The sequence below is a fragment of the Uloborus diversus genome, unplaced genomic scaffold (assembly GCF_026930045.1).
Source record: "Uloborus diversus isolate 005 unplaced genomic scaffold, Udiv.v.3.1 scaffold_12, whole genome shotgun sequence".
NCBI lineage: Eukaryota > Metazoa > Arthropoda > Arachnida > Araneae > Uloboridae > Uloborus > Uloborus diversus.
The window spans coordinates 2,869,452-2,888,855 of NW_026557876.1; the positions used below are offsets into that span (position 1 = coordinate 2,869,452).

The 19,404-nt window shown below is 35.7% G+C and overlaps 2 protein-coding genes across 2 annotated transcripts in view; one reads left to right on the top strand and one right to left on the bottom strand.

The window, feature by feature from the left end:
• Nucleotides 1-3,362: 3,362 nt before the first annotated feature.
• On the bottom strand, nt 3,363-16,378 carry LOC129232366 (myosin regulatory light chain sqh). Its single transcript, XM_054866517.1, has 4 exons — nt 16,266-16,378; nt 12,970-13,160; nt 8,815-9,044; nt 3,363-4,766 (listed from the first exon to the last, which is right to left on the bottom strand). The coding sequence occupies exons 2-4, from the start codon at nt 13,157-13,159 to the stop codon at nt 4,659-4,661; spliced, it is 528 nt and encodes a 175-aa protein (XP_054722492.1). The 5' UTR covers nt 13,160; nt 16,266-16,378; the 3' UTR covers nt 3,363-4,658.
• A 778-nt stretch (nt 16,379-17,156) lies between these two features.
• The window catches only part of LOC129232422 (early endosome antigen 1-like), a 129,887-nt gene continuing 127,639 nt past the window's right edge, over nt 17,157-19,404 (top strand). The window contains exons 1-2 of the mRNA XM_054866567.1: nt 17,157-17,282; nt 19,160-19,216. Coding sequence (XP_054722542.1) covers nt 17,235-17,282; nt 19,160-19,216 — 105 coding nt within the window. The 5' untranslated portion in view covers nt 17,157-17,234. The remainder of the gene's footprint in view (nt 17,283-19,159; nt 19,217-19,404) is intronic.

Sequence of the window (19,404 nt, forward strand, 5' to 3'; positions counted from 1 at the left end):
AAACGGAAAATCCAGGGAATTTCGAAAATTTTCTCAAAAACCTGGAAAATACAGGGAATTTTTTTTCCTTCTTAAATTAAAGTTACAAAAATCAATCCCCAAATATATAAACTACCAAAAATTAAATAAATAGTAATAATTATAATGAGAATATTAATAAAGTTCAGAAATAAAGTAAAATAAAAAATGGTAATTTTGCTTGAAAGTTTTTTTTTTAAAGTAAATATTAAAATATTTATCATAAAAATAGAATCTTGAATTTCATGATAATTTAGAGTGTATGAAATGAGTCGTCAATAATCATTGTTCTGGGTTTTTTTTTTTTTTTTTGAATAAAAAGTTGAATATATGCAACCACCATGCTATTATTTCAGTTATTATGAAATCGTATTTATTTTCCCTTATTTATTTAGAAATTTGTGTTTTGTTTTTTTACCCTGTGGTGAAATTATCAAGATATTAATGTTCTTTTCTAAATAATCAGTGCTCGCTCATTTGTAATGTTTTACTTTTATACAGGGAAAACACAGGGAATTTTTTTTCCAAAATTGAGTGGCAACCCTGATGGACGTTCGACTGTAAATGAATACGATTCGAGTATCTGCCAGTATAATTATTCTCTCCTTTGCTCATTGAGTTCGGATGTATTTAGACATTTCTTTTTCTCCTCCCATGGTTCAAGCGTGATATGTGCAATGAAAGAAAACACACTTATAAACTCAAACTTTATTGGATGCTCAACGACAAAGGAAACAAGCTAAAGCGAGTAACACATATGTCGGCTTCCATTGCAATGGGTTACTTCAAACAGAAACATCTTACAGTACGATACATCAAAAGTATAAAAAAGTAGAAAAATACAATTTAACCTAAATCTCGAGAGTGAAAAATGAAAACATGAACACAGAAGTAAAAGCCACCTTGCTCAGACAGTATTGATTTAAAATCACTCCATTTTTAACATCACAAACAGAAACAGATTAACGGAGATCGTCCGATACGAACATAATTATCGATTTTCGAGAAGACTAGAAACGACTAAATTTTAACGACTAAAAAAATGGTATCTGTTCTTTTTCATGGCAGTTTGGCTCGCACACTTGCACACTTCCTACCTCGGTAAAAATAGAAAAATGACGCTTGTGTTGCAGCCACTTTTTTTTTTTAAACTTTCGATCTCGATAAAACTTTTTAAGCTTATTAATACGATGGATTAATTTACATCTTAATGTCTCTTTTGGCATAATTTACTTCCTAACGGCTTCAATTGACGGATTGGCAGATTAGTTTTCATTTTGATGGCATTTTAATCTTGTTTTGTGTAAAAATCCAGTAAAAAAGAAAAATGTATGGCGACAGCCAAACGAGTCGTTTCTATTTCACATTGACCTAACGCGGCAGCAATAAATTAAAAGTAATTTTCCAGGAAAATCTTCGAAACAGCAGCAAGGTTCTTACTCTTCCAGACAAAATAAATTTCAGGAGTTTTCAGGAGTCAAAAGCAGAATTTTCAGGAGTAATAACACAAGCGGTTTTTAGTATATTTAGTACATAGTACTTCGTATATTACGTATTTGTAGTATATTTAGTATTATCAATGCTAAATGTGTACTACAAAATAGCAACAGCACTACTAATTAGCAACAATGAAAATACGCTTAATAGTAGTTAATACAAAACCTAGGACATGATCTTGCTTCGTTCTCTAGTCGCAGTTATGATCAGTAAATGTAATGGGCATGTTTGAATGGAGTAACCGGTAAGTCGGTCCAAACACACATGTCTTTGCGAAAAGTAATGGGTGCTCTGTATAATACGAGATTTTTGATTGGCTCTTTTGATATGGCCACCAACAACATGGAATTAAAATTAACGATTGTTGTGAAGTTTTATTTTGAGACTGATGAAGCACTTTTACTGGTAAAAATTATTTTCAGGAGGAGAAGGGGAAAATGAGGAGATTAAAACAAAAATTCAGGAGTTTTAAGGGCTTTTAGAAGAAAAAATTAATTTTCAGGAGGAGTCGAACCCTGCAGCAGAGAAGTAACCTCGCAGCAGGTGAACATATTCACTCAAATTACTTTCTACACATTCGTATTTTTGGGTCGATTTCCCGTGTTTGACTGACGTAAATTAGTTCAAGGCTTGAACGATATGCTTTCCGTTTCTAATACGAATACAATTTCAGGCGTTGAGTAATCTTCTTTGTCTTTCCTGGGCAATAATAATTTGCCACCAGACAGAGTAAGATAAGAAAGGAAGTATTTGTCAGACGAGTAACATAATACAGTTGGCTCTCTGTTTAACGACGCTCTATTTAACGACTTTCTCTATTTAACGACGGCTCTTCACGGTCCCAGATGGTCCACTACAGTGTAAAAAGCATTCTACAGTATACTCCCGATTATCCGTGTGCGGATTATCCAGCTTGCGGATTATCCGTGCATCATTTCGGAATCACACTTTTCTAAAGCTTCGATGATGTTATGGATAATATCAATAACATCATTGAGGAAGTTAAGGAAATCGAAGGTTCCGAATCAGTTGACGCTGAAAATGTCCAAGAGTGGTTTAAAAGCGACGAATGTGAATCGGGATTTCAATGTCTGACGGAAATATCATTGAACTTGTTACTGAATCAAACGCAAGTGATGATACAGAAAATGAAGAAGAAGAACATGAAGAAAATACGATTTCACATTCCACTGCTCTACAATCTGTGGAACATTTATTGGATTACATGAGTGAAAGAAGTTACGATTACGGAGAAATAATTGCAGTAAGAATTTCGTACGGACATACACAACAATTTAAACAAAGAAAACAAAAATGTATCACCGATTTTTTTTTAAGCAATACATTTTGGAGAAAAGTTCCTGGTTTGTGTGAGTATATACATAGTTTTTTCTAATTTCCCCTTAAATAGTTACCCTGCATATTCCTTAAATGATTTTTCGGATTATCCGTGTTTTTCGATTATCCGTGCTACGCCGCCCAGTGATTAGCACGGATAATCGGGAGTATACTGTATTTAAAGACGATTTTTTGTGGTCCCTTGAAAGTCGTTAAACAGAGACCCAACTGCATTTTTTAACGAATGTTAGTGATGAAGCTCTTGTAAGCCATTAAAAAATATATAATCATATAATCAAAAGTATAAACTTGCACATCCTTTAATACGGCAGAAACCTTCTCCGTCCCGTCGAACACACAAAGTTTCAGAAGAACCGAAAAGCCGTTCGTGAAAACCGATGATGGGACAGGTTGGTTTAGTTTCGTGCCCCCCCCACATGGAAAGCCCCCCCCCCCCTCTGCAAAATATCATGCCTTAAAATTTCACGAAATTTCATTTGTAATTTCTGGCTTGTATGTTCAATCGATTCGACTACAAACAAGACATTAGTATTTTTTTAGAAATGATTAAAAATTCATTTTCCAAATCATTACTACCGAAATATTTAGGGCCTAAGAGATTTCATATTAGAACTACGATTGCTGAACATCTTCTTTATGATATGGCAAAAAAAATTTTTTTTCACAAAATAACATTGAAAAAGAAAGTACAGTGGACGCCGTTTAATTGAATCAACGGCTTTAACGAATCAAATTGTTAAAAACACAACACAATCGAACTTCATTGAATCAGCAGCTATATTGAATAAGCTAACTTATGGAATCAAAACTGTTTAGAACAAACGTGATTCAAATAAGCCAGGGGCCAATCCAGGATTTTTTTTCTCGCTACTTATTTTTGTGAAAGTATTGCATCATTCTATTTTTGTGAAAGATTTTTTTTTATCAGCATTGTTTTTGTGAAATTTTAGACGCATCCTAATTTTTGTAAAAGAAGTAGTGGAACAAGTGAAATTTTAGTTCGAAAAGTGTAAATGTCATCTAGTATTATTTTTAACAGGTTTCGTTTTTTTTTTGGGGGGGGGGGGGGTACTGAAAACCTAAGAAGTACGAAAAATACCATCGTAATTTCAGCTTACTGGTCTATGTACTGCGTACAATATAGGAAATTATGAGAAAAACGGTTCTTAAAACAGATGTTGAAAGATTGCGATAATATTGCATAAACACACTTTGGTGTGAAACAGCTAAAAATTAGTCAAAATACTACAAAAAGGTTTCTATTTAAGGGATTGTTCATAGAAACCTGCTTATAATTTTATTTTATGAGTATATTTTGTTTTAAATAGAGAAACAAATTTTATATTTTAGAATGAGAATTTTTGTGAAATTTTCGATGTTTTTGTGAAACTACTGATTTTATTACTTGATTTTTGTGAAAGTACCGAAAAACGGTAGCAAAATCAGCCTGTATTGGGCCCTGTAAGCGGCGACCACTGGACTCAAAAATTGTTTCTTTTTTTACAAGGATTAAGAGAGTTCATTAAACAATTTTTTTTTTCACACACAAAAGATGGATCTTAAGATAAAATCTCGGTTCTATCGACCATAAAAATATTCAGGAAATAAAAAGATGAAATGCCCTGACCGGTTTTGGCGACATTATCGGGGGATTTCCCCCCCCCCCCCATTATTCAAAAAATAAACCTAACAATGGAACGAAGCTCGAATTTCAACTTTCGTGCCGAAGATACATCGAGAGGGCTTCTGCCGTCTGACGGTTAGAATGCAGGAATGGAGAGCAGCTATTGGTCGTCCTTGTCCCTGGCTCCATGCTTGAGGATCCTCGTGAATTCCAGGTAGTCGAACATCCCGTTCTTATCGATGGGAGCCTCCCGATACATCTCATCCACCTGCAATCGATACAGTGAAAACTGGTTAACACGAACTCGCAAAACGAGAAATTTTGCTTAACGCATTATAAATGCCATTCCCCGTCATATGAAGCTACAAATTAGTGTTAAAGCAATCGATGATTTTGGCAAAGAAAATTTTAAGGTCTTGAAGGAAAAGAAAAAAGAAAAAACGCTATTTGGAAGATGTAGATACTTTTGTAAGAGGATGTTACTTCAAAACATTGAAGCAAAAATCTGTAGAAGATTTTGTTTTTTAATTAATGTTATAGAGATAGTAAAATTCATTCTTCTATTTTGATAATTAGTGCTTTTTGCTTAAACTATAAACATAAATGCTTGTGTGTACATTTTTGTAAAAGCATACTTCGATTAAAATGTGTCACAAAAACAAAAAGTCTGCCAACTCAAAATCCGGTAAACGTGGAAATTGGTTAACACGAAATATTGTGAATTCCAAGTAGTCAAACATCCAGTTCTTGTCGATAGGGGGGGGGCAGGTTTTAGGGGAGGGCAGGTAGGGCTACTGCCCTGGAGCCTCCACTGCAAAAGGGCCTCCAAAATAAATTTTTTTCAAAATATTCCAACTTCCACAAGTCAGCAAATTTTACGTTTTTTCTCCCAGACATTTTTTTTTTTTTGTAACTTCATGATGTATCTACTATTAAAGTGCTGATAGTAGGTTTTTCTGTCTCTATGCCTGGAAACATATACTATAGTTGGGGAAAATTTTGAGCCATTGCTGGACAATGGCAAATGGTCTTTCTGATTTAGTAGTGAAGGAAGATCCAGTCATGAAAATTAAGCGAGTGATCATGGAAGCGTTAATGCACCACAAAGAACTACAGAGATTTTTTCTTTTTATTGTATGCATGTATGCCAAAAGAATAACATAAACAGCTCTTTTTTATAAGCACTAATTTAATTCGTATTTTCTTCATGCACGTTGTGCGTATGTATTGGACTAAATACATATTAAACTTATTATATATATTCATCTAACACTAGAATGGATCTTTTTTTACCATCTATGGAACCTAACCCCTATTTTAACACTACTATTACGAGGTCTACTACTATTACGAGGTATTACTAAAACGAGGGTCTAATGTACATCCCTTTGCTTCCAACTGCTCGATTTGTGGACGGCCCCCTTTGAGTTTGGCAACTCCCACAAGAGCGGGCATACCAATCGGTTCTCACATACTTGCCAACCTTTGAAGGAAAAAAAAACAGGAGATTCCACTAGAGGTATATAGGCGATTCACCAGCGACATTTTAACAACAAAACTATTGAAGTAAGCTTTTAAATAACATGAATGCAAATTCAAAGTGAAGTGGGGATTTTTTGTAGATGTAAGCTAATTGGTAGCAGCAAGCAAAATAAAAAATACTGTGAAGAAAAAACCAAATAATGAGTTAATTTGCTTGAAGTTTCGTACATTCTATAGTTTCTACCAAAAAAAACCACTACAAAAATTTATTTACTAATACCCAAAAAAAAAATCAATATTTTATGAAAATAAAATCTAAGATTAGTAAGTATATAGTAGCACATTTTAAAATAATTTCAGTCTTTGAAAATAATTGATATATTTTCAAGATGCAAAAAGATTGAAATCTGCTGCAATTTTCAGCAAAGCACATGCATCGTTGAACATGCAATGTGGAAAGCTTTGAAAAATAAATTTTTTACTTATTGAGTTATTTTAATTGGGAAAAATTCTCATTCAATGACGTTAGTGAATGACTAGAAAAGGGCGCCATCTTTTGAGAAGAAAGTGAAACTTTTTGATGATTGATTCAAAAAAGTGCAAAAATGGAAGTAAAACAGGGGAGTCTCCCATCAAAAACAGCAGAGCTGGCAAGTATGGCACAGGTGTCAATCGCATAACACGGCACTTCTACAATACGGTTTCGATATCACACGATAGGAAACCTTGAATTTAATACTTCATGGTTTTGATAGAAGACAAACTTTATCTTTAAAAAAGGAAGGAATTTCATTTTTGTTTAATACATTCTGTTAACGGTTGATAACTCTAAGAAGTGTATACTTTGTTTTTATGAAACTTGCTTTCGATATAACACGGTACACATCCCTTGATTTGCATCACTTCTCGTATAACACAGTTTCAATATAACACAGAACAGGGTTTCGATAGAACACGATACATCTTAACTAGATGTTTTTCATGCACATACATAATTAGTATTAAAAAGTAAAAATGTTATTTTTAAAAAAGTCTCTTATAACACGGTTTCAATATAAAGTTGCACATCTTATATAACCTGATTTTTCTCATGCACATACATAATTAGTATTATAAATACAGGATCCCGACTTACAAGAGGGATGCGTTCCAAGACTCCTTGCGTAAATCAAAATTTCGTGTCGTGTATATGTTTTTTTATTAACATATCCAATCATTTTAGACATTTTTTAACACCTTTTAAACTATTTTAGACCATTTTTAACTATATATTACCGTTTCTTGCATAAAAAGCCGAATTTTTACCGTATTTTTTAAAAACCTGCAATTTAACATAAAATACTGTTACTATGCACAAAATCAATGGGAGAGACGGTATGAACAGTATGTAGTAATAATAAAAAACTGCACTGTAAGAGCATTATACATGAGATACAATAAGTTGCATTTATAACTTACAAATTGAAGATAATGATTTATGCTGCGCAATCTGATCGACATTCTAATATAATTTGAAATGCAGTAGCTTTGCATTTAATTTAATAACGTTTACACCTATGGTAACACACCTCTTTCAGGATCTCTATAATATACAATACAAGAGCAGACTCCAATTTCATATTGTTTGCATTTTGCTTAAACACTACTCTGCGAGCTTCATATTAAAACTAAGGTCTGTGCGTATCAATAATCTTTACCTTTTCTTAAATTGTTGCAAAACTTTTGCTTTTTGTTTCCATCTTCAAACTTTAGATGAAACAGCATACCTAGGTATGCCACAATATTTCATCACCTTTCATATTTAGAATAAATAAATGAAAAATGAGGAGGGGTGAAATATACACACTAAGCACTAATAAAGCTATGTTTATAGTGCGGTGCGTGGGAACTTCTGATTTTTCTCATGCACATGCATAATTAGTATTAAAAATAAGTAAATATTTCATTAAGTAAAAAGACTATTTTAAAAAAAAGTCTCGTATAACACGGTTTCGATATAGCACGATACATCTTAACCTGATTTTTTCTCATGCACACGCATAATTAGTATTAAAAATAAGTAAAAAGACTATTTTCAAAAAAAGTCTCGTATAACACGGTTTTGATATAGCACGATACATCTTAATCTGATTTTTTTCATGCACACGCATAATTAATATTAAAAATAAGTAAAAATGTCATTTTTAATAAAGTCTCGTATAACTCGGTTTCGATATAACATGGAACATGATTACGGTATAATACATACATCTTAACCTGGTTTTTCTCATGCACATGCATAATTAGTATTAAAAATAAGTAAAAATGTCATTTTTGAAAAAGTCTCGTATAACACGGTTTCGATATAACATGGAGCATGATTACGGTATAACATGATACAACATACATCTTAACCTCATTTTTAATAAAGTCTCGTATAACACGGTTTTGATATAACATGGATCATGATTACGGTATAACATGATACATCTTAACCTGATTTTTCTCATGCACATGCATAATTAGTATTAAAAATAAGTAAATATTTCATTAAGTAAAAAGACTATTTTAAAAAAAGTCTCGTATAACACGGTTTCGATATAGCACGATACATCTTAACCTGATTTTTTCTCATGCACACGCATAATTAGTATTAAAAATAAGTAAAAAGACTATTTAAAAAAAAAGTCTCGTATAACACGGTTTTGATATAGCACAATACATCTTAACCTGATTTTTCTCATGCACAAGCATTATCAGTATTAAAAATAAGTAAAAAGACATTTTCAAAAAAAAGTCTCGTATACCACGGTTTCGACACCACCGCGCTATACGAGGGACACCCGTATACTCACGTCCTCGTCGGTGAACCTGTCCCCCATGGTGGTGAGCAGCTCCCGGAGCCTCTCCTCGGGCACCCTCCCGGCGTTCTCCTCGTCGAAGCAGGCGAAGGCGTTCCGGATCACCTCCTCCGGATCCGTGCCCTGCAGCCGCTCCCCGAACAGCGTCAGGAACATGGTGAAGTTGATGGGGCCCGGGGCCTCGCGCATCATGCCCTCCAGGCTCTCCTCGGACGGGTTCTTGCCTGCGAGACGGGAAAAGGGACATTGTCAGGACGTCGCACGTAGAGATTCGGGCATGGAGCGACATCATCGGGACGTCGCACGTAGAGATTCGTGATAGCCACAAAATGTCTATTTGAGAAATATTCTCACCAATTCGTTTTTAAAGCTAAGTGTAAACTAAGTGTAAATGTTTTTACTCACTTGTATTTCTTTAATAATGAAAAAGCAGTTAAATCTTGTCCTTTAAAGGATGCTCGTTTCAAATCGTGTATCGGAGAATCGACGTGTAAACATCGGAACGACTTCGAACGACGTGTTTCGTCAGGAAGAAGGATGTGATGTCAGAGCACGAGCGAAGGAGTGATGTAATCTCCCGATGGCTCCGCGGCAAATCGAATGTTCTGGAAAGATCCAGATGGGCTCTTACGTAAGCATATCCGGAGTGACGTGCAGTGAGTTCGGCGGAATGATATAAGCAGATGGAGTGAGAAGGAAATCACTCTCTTCTGCTCGCGTTTCTCATTTTCGACTGACGATAGTCGTATTTTTAAGAGGATTGTTCGCTGTTGAAGCGACGTCCTGCACCGAGGAGATGGCTTTTAGGATTTTGCCATGAGAGTTAGGGACTTAAAATTTTTTTTTAAACATTTTAGAATAACTCTTGTTAGGGTGTCAAATATTTTTTTTGGAAAGATGTTCTTTTGGAACATGGAGATTGATTTGAGTATTGTTGAAATCCCTCGTACTTGTTTATACCATTTACAGAAGTTGGATTTTATTTACAGTATTTAATTATTAGATTTAAAAATAAAATAATTTAGCCTTTCAATTTGACTTCTGACATTTCATTGATTTGATAGCTACAGAAATGTGAAACAGAAAGGCATCTGCCAAACTTGGTGTTTACCTTCCTTACGGGAGTTAAACACAAATTGTTAGGTCAACAATTTGGGCGTGGCGCGACATCATCAGGACATCGCAGGTAGAGATTCGGGCGTGGCGCGACATCGCCGGGACGTCGCATGCAGAGATTCGAGCGTGGCGCGGGCACTGGACATCGTGCTGTGCACAGAACATGTTAGAGGGTGACACCTGTGTTAGACAACTATGCACATTCATATACGTGCTTAGCCATGATTGGTTGCAGTGTGCTGCATTCGTACGGAAAGTACTGTCTAACCATCGATTATATGGAAAGGCAATTGTCCGGTTTATAGGCGGAAATGGATGTATCTATTAGTTTACAGGGGTGGTAGTTTGTTCGTTACAAATGTGCTCTTTTGCCTTTTATTTAGACTCACTTTTGCACATATGACAATTCGTTCACGGCAAGCATTCTTTTAAATCTAAACTATATTCGATCTATATTATTATTACAAAAATTATCACATAATTTTGAGCTTACCATTTTGATTTTACATTTCCTGACGAAATGAAAACATTTTGTTTTCTTTTTGTTGTTTCCAAAGAAACTATGATTCCACTCTTTTTTAACTTGGAAAATGTGATAAATTAATTAGGCACTAGTGACATTATAAAACGCGTGCATCAAAATCCCATCGCTATTTTCCCTTCTCACCTGCTAGATTCATTCAGATGGAATCGTCTTTACTTGGCCGATTGCCAAATTACATACAATCCATGGTCAAACAGTATCGGACAACTTTCATGTCCCATCGTGAATTGATATGTTGATTTGGTTTTGAGATATAAGCGGATGTTCCTTAACTGTACGGCACTCTCCGACTCTTTCTTACTCGCCCGAGGTAGCGAGTTGCTACATTCTACCGGTTGGGCTGCTTAGCCGTTTTACACAAATGTTGAGCATGTGTTAGTCACAAGGGAAGATGTTGTCTCGACCATATTAGATTAAGGCTCGGTGTTGTTTGTGATCAGGTATGCAGCCATGTTAAAGTAAACCAATGGTCTTTTCGTATATATTTATTTTAAGTTGCTTTTAATGTTTTTAGTTACAAAATAAATGTTATTGTTTTAAAATGTGCTGCATTCATTTACGAATTTCCAACCAATCACTCAGCTAAATATTGACCAAATGATATGAGATGTTTACCGCATTCGCTAAGACAACAAAATCTCTACCTGCGCCGTCCTGAGGATGTGAAAAACTGCCAATTTTTGTTTTGTTCTGAACCGTAATTTTGGAGTAAAAGCAATAGAGTGAAAATCTACTACACACGCAGAAAGAGGGACCTGTGTAGTTTTGCCTGTTGAAATTGAGATAGTATAATGCAGTGCAGTTAAGTTTAGAGCAATACATTCAAAAAACGCAAAGTTATTTATTTTTCTGTATTGTAATCTGTATTGTAATTTCGTATTTCATCCCCCCCCCCCCCAGAGCTGAAAACAACGCAGTTTGGATATCAGTCTTGATTTCATCAATTACATCTCTTTCGGATTCCAAACATTTTCTTTGCCACCATATTTTGTGTCATATTTTTTCACATTAATTTTGTAATTACTTATAAAAATCACCAGCTAACTTATACAGCTGGGTGACACACTACAGCGGGTTATGTTTTGGGAAAGAGAATAAATAAACAAAAATGACTGTTTATCGAGTATTAAAACAAATTTCGCACAGGGCCTCTAAAACTCTAAGCATGCCCCTGTACGTGATGGCTATATGTCTATGCTTTTTTGACCATTTTTAAGCAAAGTACTAAAACTTAAAGTATAATATTTTCAAATCCTAACCTTTACTAAATGCTTTATAAAAATATAATTCAATTGATTTTAATTAATGATTTTTTGAAAAAACTCACTACATTCAAAGCAATTGATTTAAATCAATGACTTCTTTTTTTAAATCACTTGATTAAAATCATGATTTTAATCAAGCTGATTTAAATCAGTGAACCCTGCTTTTTCCTACATGTGGAACTGATTACGTGTGCAACCTCTGTTGTAAATCAAAGTAATGACAGTATAGAGGGCGCTGACTGCTCCCGATCTCTGACGTGCGTAGTTACGATTGTAGTATAGAACTTTGTGTTGTTAAGTGTAGATGTGTTGTGATTGTTGTCTGAAAATAAATATGTGGTTTTAGAAATGTGTAAATATTCCCTTAAAAGGTAACGAGGCAATTTCGTAGTTGGATTAAACAAGAACTGGATGAAGAACTGGATGTTGTTAAGTGTAGATGTGTTGTGATTGTTGTCTGAAAATAAATATGTGGTTTTAGAAATGTGTAAATATTCACTTAAAAGGTAACGAGGCAATTTCGTAGTTGGATTAAACAAGAACTGGATGAAGAACTGGATGTTGTTAAGTGTAGATGTGTTGTGATTGTTGTCTGAAAATAAATATGTGGTTTTAGAAATGTGTAAATATTCACTTAAAAGGTAACGAGGCAATTTCGTAGTTGGATTAAACAAGAACTGGATGAAGAACTGGATGTTGTTAAGTGTAGATGTGTTGTGATTGTTGCCTGAAAATAAATATGTGGTTTTAGAAATGTGTAAATATTCACTTAAAAGGTAACGAGGCAATTTCGTAGTTGGATTAAACAAGAACTGGATGAAGAACTGGATGTTGTTAAGTGTAGATGTGTTGTGATTGTTGTCTGAAAATAAATATGTAGTTTTAGAAATGTGTAAATATTCACTTAAAAGGTAACGAGGCGATTAAACAAGAACTGGATGACTAGTCCAATTTAAAAACCTCCTTCTGCTGCCGCGATCGCCCTCCGAAATTTTGGGAAATGGAAGACTCACCGAGCGAGGCCAGCATGTCGTGCAGGTCCTCCTTGTCTCTTTCATATTTGAACATAAATTTAATTTTTAATTCAAGGGTGAGCTAGGCAAAATTATTAATTGCAGAAAATTTTCTGGTCGGGACTTGCGTTCGCAGAAAGCTTTTCATTTTATCCGAGTCTGACTACCACCCCCCGAAATTTTTGGAAATCGAAGACTCCCGGAGACTCACCGAGCGAGGCCAGCATGTCGTGCAGGTCCTCCTTGTCTATGAATCCGTCCCGGTTCTGGTCGATCATGTTGAATGCCTCCTTGAACTCCTGGATCTGTGCCTGGTCGAACATGGCGAACACATTGCTGGTGGCACGCTGGGCCCTCTTCTTGGTGGTGCCACTCCTGCCACGTGCCTTCCTGCTGGACATGCTGCAGGGAGAAACGGCACACTTAGATAAAATGAAAAGCAAACAGAAGCTTTTCATTCAGAAGCTTTTTTGGAGAGTATTCTCTCAATTTTGGGGCAACTACAGTTTCAACTTGTTCTTATCGTATTGACTAAATTGAGTATGTTGTCAAATGGCAACAGGATATATATATATCACCAACAGTGGCCAAATTGAAATCAGATTTAAAGAAAAATAAACCGCCAAATTGGCAACCAAACGACTGGCGATATATCGCCATGTGTCTACCAAATTATACCACTTGAGTTTACATTGAAATTAACAATGATTCCCCCCCCCCCCAAAACGGGCAAAAGACCCCTTAGGAAACACCCGAATGCAACCAAAAGGGGAGGAGCACAACTAGACCCCACTAGGAGTCTAAGTACCAAATTTCAACTTTCTTGGACATACCGTTCTTGAGTTATGTGACATACATATGCACGTACATACATACGGACGTCATGAGAAAACTCGTTGTAATTAACTCGGGAATCGTCATTATGGATATTTCGCGTGTCTGTATATTCTTAGGCACTTATCCACGTGTGGTCAAGTCTAAAATAAAACTCAACATTCTTCGGGGGTGAGTAAAATGGAAATTAAGGTCGATTTTTCAGTGAAAATTTTTTTGCGAATAAAATACTTCCTTTTTTGTAAAAGGAAGTAAAAATGCATTTGAGTGCTGTGAAAGTTTCTGCAGAATTTAATGAAAATTTTTACCTTTAATTTTCCCCTAAAATTATTCCTGCAAGAAACCGAAAGCTTGAGCTTTCGGTGGCAAAATCAATGATGAATAAGCTCAAAACATTTTGGAACTGTCATTGGAAACGTCTTACTTAGAGATGAAAAAAAAAATTAATTTGAATTTTGTCAACTTGAATTCAAATTATGTTTTTCGCAATCACGAGTGTGTGTATATGTAGGCGTGTGTGTTTGTGTGTAAGGGGTATGTGTGTTTGTGTCTGTGTGCAGGCATGACTGTGTGGGTAGTTGTGTGTATGTGTGAAGGTGTGTGTGGGGGGGGGTATGTGTATGTGTGTGTAGGCATATGTGTTTGTGTGTAAGCATATGTGTTTGTGTGCAGGCATGAGTGTGTATGTGTTTGTGTAGGTGTATGTGTGTGTAGGTCTATATGTATATGTATGTAGGTGCGTGTAAGTGTAGGAAGTGTAAGAAAATAAAATGATAGGAAGGCAAAAAACAGTCAAAATAAGCAATCGTGATTGCTCAATAAGCGTTAAGGTATCAAAAGCAAGATATTCACTGGACATAGCACTCAGGGGATCCAGAACAACGAAAAAGAAAAATACCTCACCGTTTTGATCAGGTAGAAGATCAAAGCAAAATTCCATTATTTCAAGTTAGGACATTTAGAAACTAAGAAAAAGTTTGTTGTGGACGGCGTTCAATGAATTTATAAATTCTGGAAACTCGTATACAGCGCCAATCGCTATGAGCAATTTTCCATCGTCGCCAAGGTCAAAAGTGAACGAGTCGCCAAATCGAGTGGACAGCCGAGCTTTGACTGAATAAGACCAATTGAAAATTACGAGATGAAAACATGAAAAATAATTTAATACAGTAGGACCTCCATACATTGAAGTAGCAAATTGTCGGAAAAAAATTCGATATATAGAAAAGATCTTATTTTATCATAAAAGTCTCCTGAAACATTAAAATTAAAGCTAATTTTCGTGCATGAAACCCAATTTCTAATTTATACGAGCATCGGATTAAACGAAAGTTAATAACTGAAAAATTAACAGAAATGACATTTTTGCGCCTTCATACATCTTCATTCTTCGGCAGTTAAACTTGATTCGCAATATGAGGGGATCTTCGTTTTGACAATGTGATCGAGAGAAAAGTAAAAAATCAATCTACTTAACTTGAATGATTTTTACTGCAGCTAAAAAGACTAGGAATGATAATCAACAGACAATAGGGAGAACTTGAAACTGATTTTACAGTGTTACTGGTTACAACTAAGAGTTGAAATAAACTTGAGGGAATTTAAGAATTCTAGAACGAAACAACGACCTATCTACACCCCCCCCCAACCACAGATTTCTTATGTGTTTCGTAGCAACATTTAATAAACATAATTTTCTCCCCTAACCTTCATTTTTTATGAGACAAAGTATAAAGTGGAAAAAAAAAATCTACGAATGTCTCGAAATTTTTTTCGATATATACAGATTTTTTCGATATATAGAAACAATTTTTCTATGGAATGAACATTGAAATTTGCTGGAAGTTCGATATATAGAAAATTTTGATATGTGGAAGTTCGATGTATGGAGGCTCGACTGTATTGACAAATTATGCATCATAAATTAGACATAAAACTTCAGAGAATAACACACATGGAACTTCTGTTTGATGGAGTTGTCATTTCAAAACATGACATAAGGTAAGCTATTTACAATTGACCCTGCAGTGCAGGGAGGGGAGGGGGCTACATTCTTAAAGGGCCCAACGGCCCAAGAAATTGGAAAAAACTAGCAGTAAGGCATGTCAACGTTGCAAATATACACTACTGGGGGGGGGGGGGGGGGCAAAATGTATATTTCCGGATCTGAGTAAAAGGGCAATGTTTGCAGAAATGAATTTTTGAGTCTTATAAAGAAATTCAGTTTGGATTCCATACAAACAATAGGAAACTCAAAATTTGACTTTTTTACTGCTATGTTTCCAGTATAAACTGAACGAGTGAGTTAGATGACAAATGAAAATTAAACTTGCGGATACTACCTTTTACCTCCCCACTTCTGTGCCACTTAGATCAAACTTGGTCACAAAAAATAAATTGAAAGATTAAAAATGCGCGGGGGACGGACTTATAACGGAAATGTACCAAAAAATTAAATGTCTATAGATGTTTTAATGCAAAATACAACAAAAAACAAGTCTTGAAACATGGAAGATAAATGACAGTTAAGCCATGAGTGGTGAAGAAACTCCGATTTCATGTAGCAGTTCACATTTTCAAACAAATAGTCCGCAGTTCAGTGTGATTATATGTTTTTCACTAAACTGACACGAAATAATGGATAGAAAGCTTTGTCACTGGAATGCGACTTACCTGAATGGTTTTTCAAAGAACTGCTTGACAAGTAAAAGGACAACGCCTTAATACGGACTCGCTTTTAAACTTTAAAGGAATGTCAACTGAATAAACGTCTATTGATTGCGGCGGTTGATGTCACAGACGGGGGTTGCCGGATCTCCGGGGCGTTAAGTATCCCCAACATGCCGGAAAAGTTGCCAAAAAAGAAGCCAAGTTAATGCAATACACTCCGAGGGAAAAAGAGCCAAATCGGCAAAAGTATGCCAAATATAGCGGTACAATCAACATGTCATTAGAGTTCACTAGGAACTCGGAAATACGGCAATCTGATTAGCTAGTTTAGGTCACTTGATATCACGTCAACGGTAATGCGTTCAAAGATGCCACTCCCTTCAAAAATGGGGGAAAGAAACAAACATAGGGAAACGAGTAATGAGTACTTTTTGTTCTGAGCGAAAAATTAAGCGCTTATAAAGTTTTTAAACTAAAAGGATGGATTGAACACTTTTAAAATATAAGGGGATTTTTTTTTTTTTCATCTGCGCTACAGGTAAACGACATGGGCCGTAGTAGCCCGATCGATAGAGTGTCGGATTTGGGGCCGGAGGGTCCTGGGTTCGAACCTCGAGGATCGAAGACCCACCGTCGTCATTAAAGGGGACTAGGCGACGTTAAATAGGCTCGTGGTCTCCATGTCCTCCAAGTGAAACGATACCTCTGGGGGTGCTAGCACCAGGTAGCTATTAGCTCCTGGACTAGTTCTAAATTCTCATTAACTGTTCGATCTGGTGATGGTGCTGCCATCTATCGGTACATAAAATAATGGAGGCAAGGCACTTAGTATGCAGTCCTCGATAGAAATACAGTTGTAGTCAGTTAAACGACGATGTTAACTGTGCCCGCGTCGTTTGTGTTTACAGGTGATGGAGGTGTGGTGGATTTCTTCAAGTCAGGAGTATTAAAGGAAGTTTAAATGCTTTTAAAATGTTTAATATTAGGGGAATTTTGAATCGGAAGAGTGACCAGTCCAAGGTAATGTGATGTTTTACACTTCATGTGCTATGTTTGGCTTCCTTTACTGTTCCGTTTTCGAACGACACACAGTGTTTTGATGAGTACAAGCTAGGTGGACAAAAGTCAAGTTCAGAATTCATCATTTCATCACACAAAATTAATGTGTTCCTAAATGCACATGATTTAATTATACAAGATGCATATTATTTATACTGACAAGTTCTTTTTTTCCTATTTTAATACTCTATCTGATAATGAAACAATATTTTTAAAAAATTAAGATAAAGGAAGGAGTTTTTGCCCATTTCAAAATTTTCAAGCGATGGTAAGGAACTACTTTGACATACCCCCAAAATCGGAAATTTGGCGACTTTTTTTCTCGCCAAGCAAAATACCTGTTTTTGGCGCTTTTTTTTTTCAAGAAAATACTAAATTTGGCAACAGCAAAAACCTAAAAGCTGAAAAAACCTAAATTGGCAACACCAAAATAAGAAACAGCAACCCTAAAAAGCCCGTAGGAAGTGCCAGATTTGGCGCCTAATATTTTTTTTTTTGGGGGGGGGGGGGGTATATCAAAGTTATACCGATGGTAATGACTTGTACCCATGCTAAATTTTCTCTATATAGTAGCTGCGCTTTTCCCATTATCAATAAGGGGAATTACAGTCAGCACACTCGAGTACAACATATTTCTTTTTCTGGAGTTACTTTCTTTCGAGTTAGGGATTTTTTTGAAGAATGATTGCAGCGCCCGAAGTTTGGGTTAAAAAAAAATGTTGTATAGGTTTGGGGTGCACTTGAGATGTAAATGTTTTCTTATGGGGTCATTCATTAATTACGTCAGGGTCCCGAGGGGAAGGGTGGTGGAAAAATCTCTACATACCCTTACTTGGGGGGGGGGGGGGTTCGAACCCATTCTTACGTAATATTTTGAAAGTCGATATTTTACATTAGAAATCACGTAGTCAAGTAGTTTGACAGGGATTATTTTTATTTGCGTCTGGAAGGTTAAAAACGTATTAGGGTGAGCTGTTTTTTATTTGTTTTATAAAGAATGAGTGGTGTTAAATAATTTTTTTAAAAAAATCACACTATGTATGGCATGTTTTATTTTTAATTAGTATCTCATCATATACGAAAAAATATAGAAAAAACATTCAGGTTAGATTCCAACTTTTCAGTAAATATTTCTTTACACAAAATGGTTTAGTTTTATAATAGTGGATTTAATACGAATTCCAGTGATGTAAGATTCGTTGTTTTATTATTTTGAAAAATGAAATGGAATCTTATGTAAGAATAGGGGGGAGGGGTTTGGAAAATCTTATGGACCCTTACATGGGAGGAGGGGGGGGGGGGTCAAAAATTGCCAAAATGATCCTTACGTAATTAATGAATGGCCCCTATAAGCATTCATTTCAAGTTTTGTTATGTTTTTTGATGATTAAGAATGAATGTTTCAAGTTCTTGTGCAATCTCTTGAGAAATATTCAAAAACCTGAATCAATAAAAAAATATTCAGTAAATTACCGCCCATTAGCCAAGGCTAAAGCAAAACTACGTGAAATACTCCGCCAGCTCAGTCATTTCCAGCCGAGGACTGCAGTTTCGTGCTTATTAGCACTCAGCAGCCCGGCATAGGAAAGTGACTGAGCTGGAGATGGAAAACCTCTTAAGGAAGCCAAGAGTGCCAAACAAACTGGTAGCTAATGTAGAATTAGCAGACCAGACGAGTGACCGAAGCAATGGTTCGGTTCAACTCGCAGATTGAACGCGATGCAAGGTATATTCAGTAAATTACCGCCCATTAGTTAGAAAAAAATATTTCAATAAAAATATTTTTTTTTAATTGTCATATTCTTAGATTCATAACCCACACTTTTTCATCCCCGCAGAGTCCCGAATCCCGCACATCGGACGATGGGCCAGACAGCGATGCCAGCTCTGCAGAGGTGAGTTGTTTCTTGCTGTATCTCCAAGCGATAATCCAGAGTGTTTGTCTTGCTACCTATTTTTGTGAAAGTCATCGACCATTTGAAAGTTTTTTTTGGGGGGGGGGGGCAAAGAATATTTTGCGTCGTTAAAAAGTATCGTCGTAATTTACAAAACAGTTCCTCTTCCCTCATGCTGTAACTTTTAC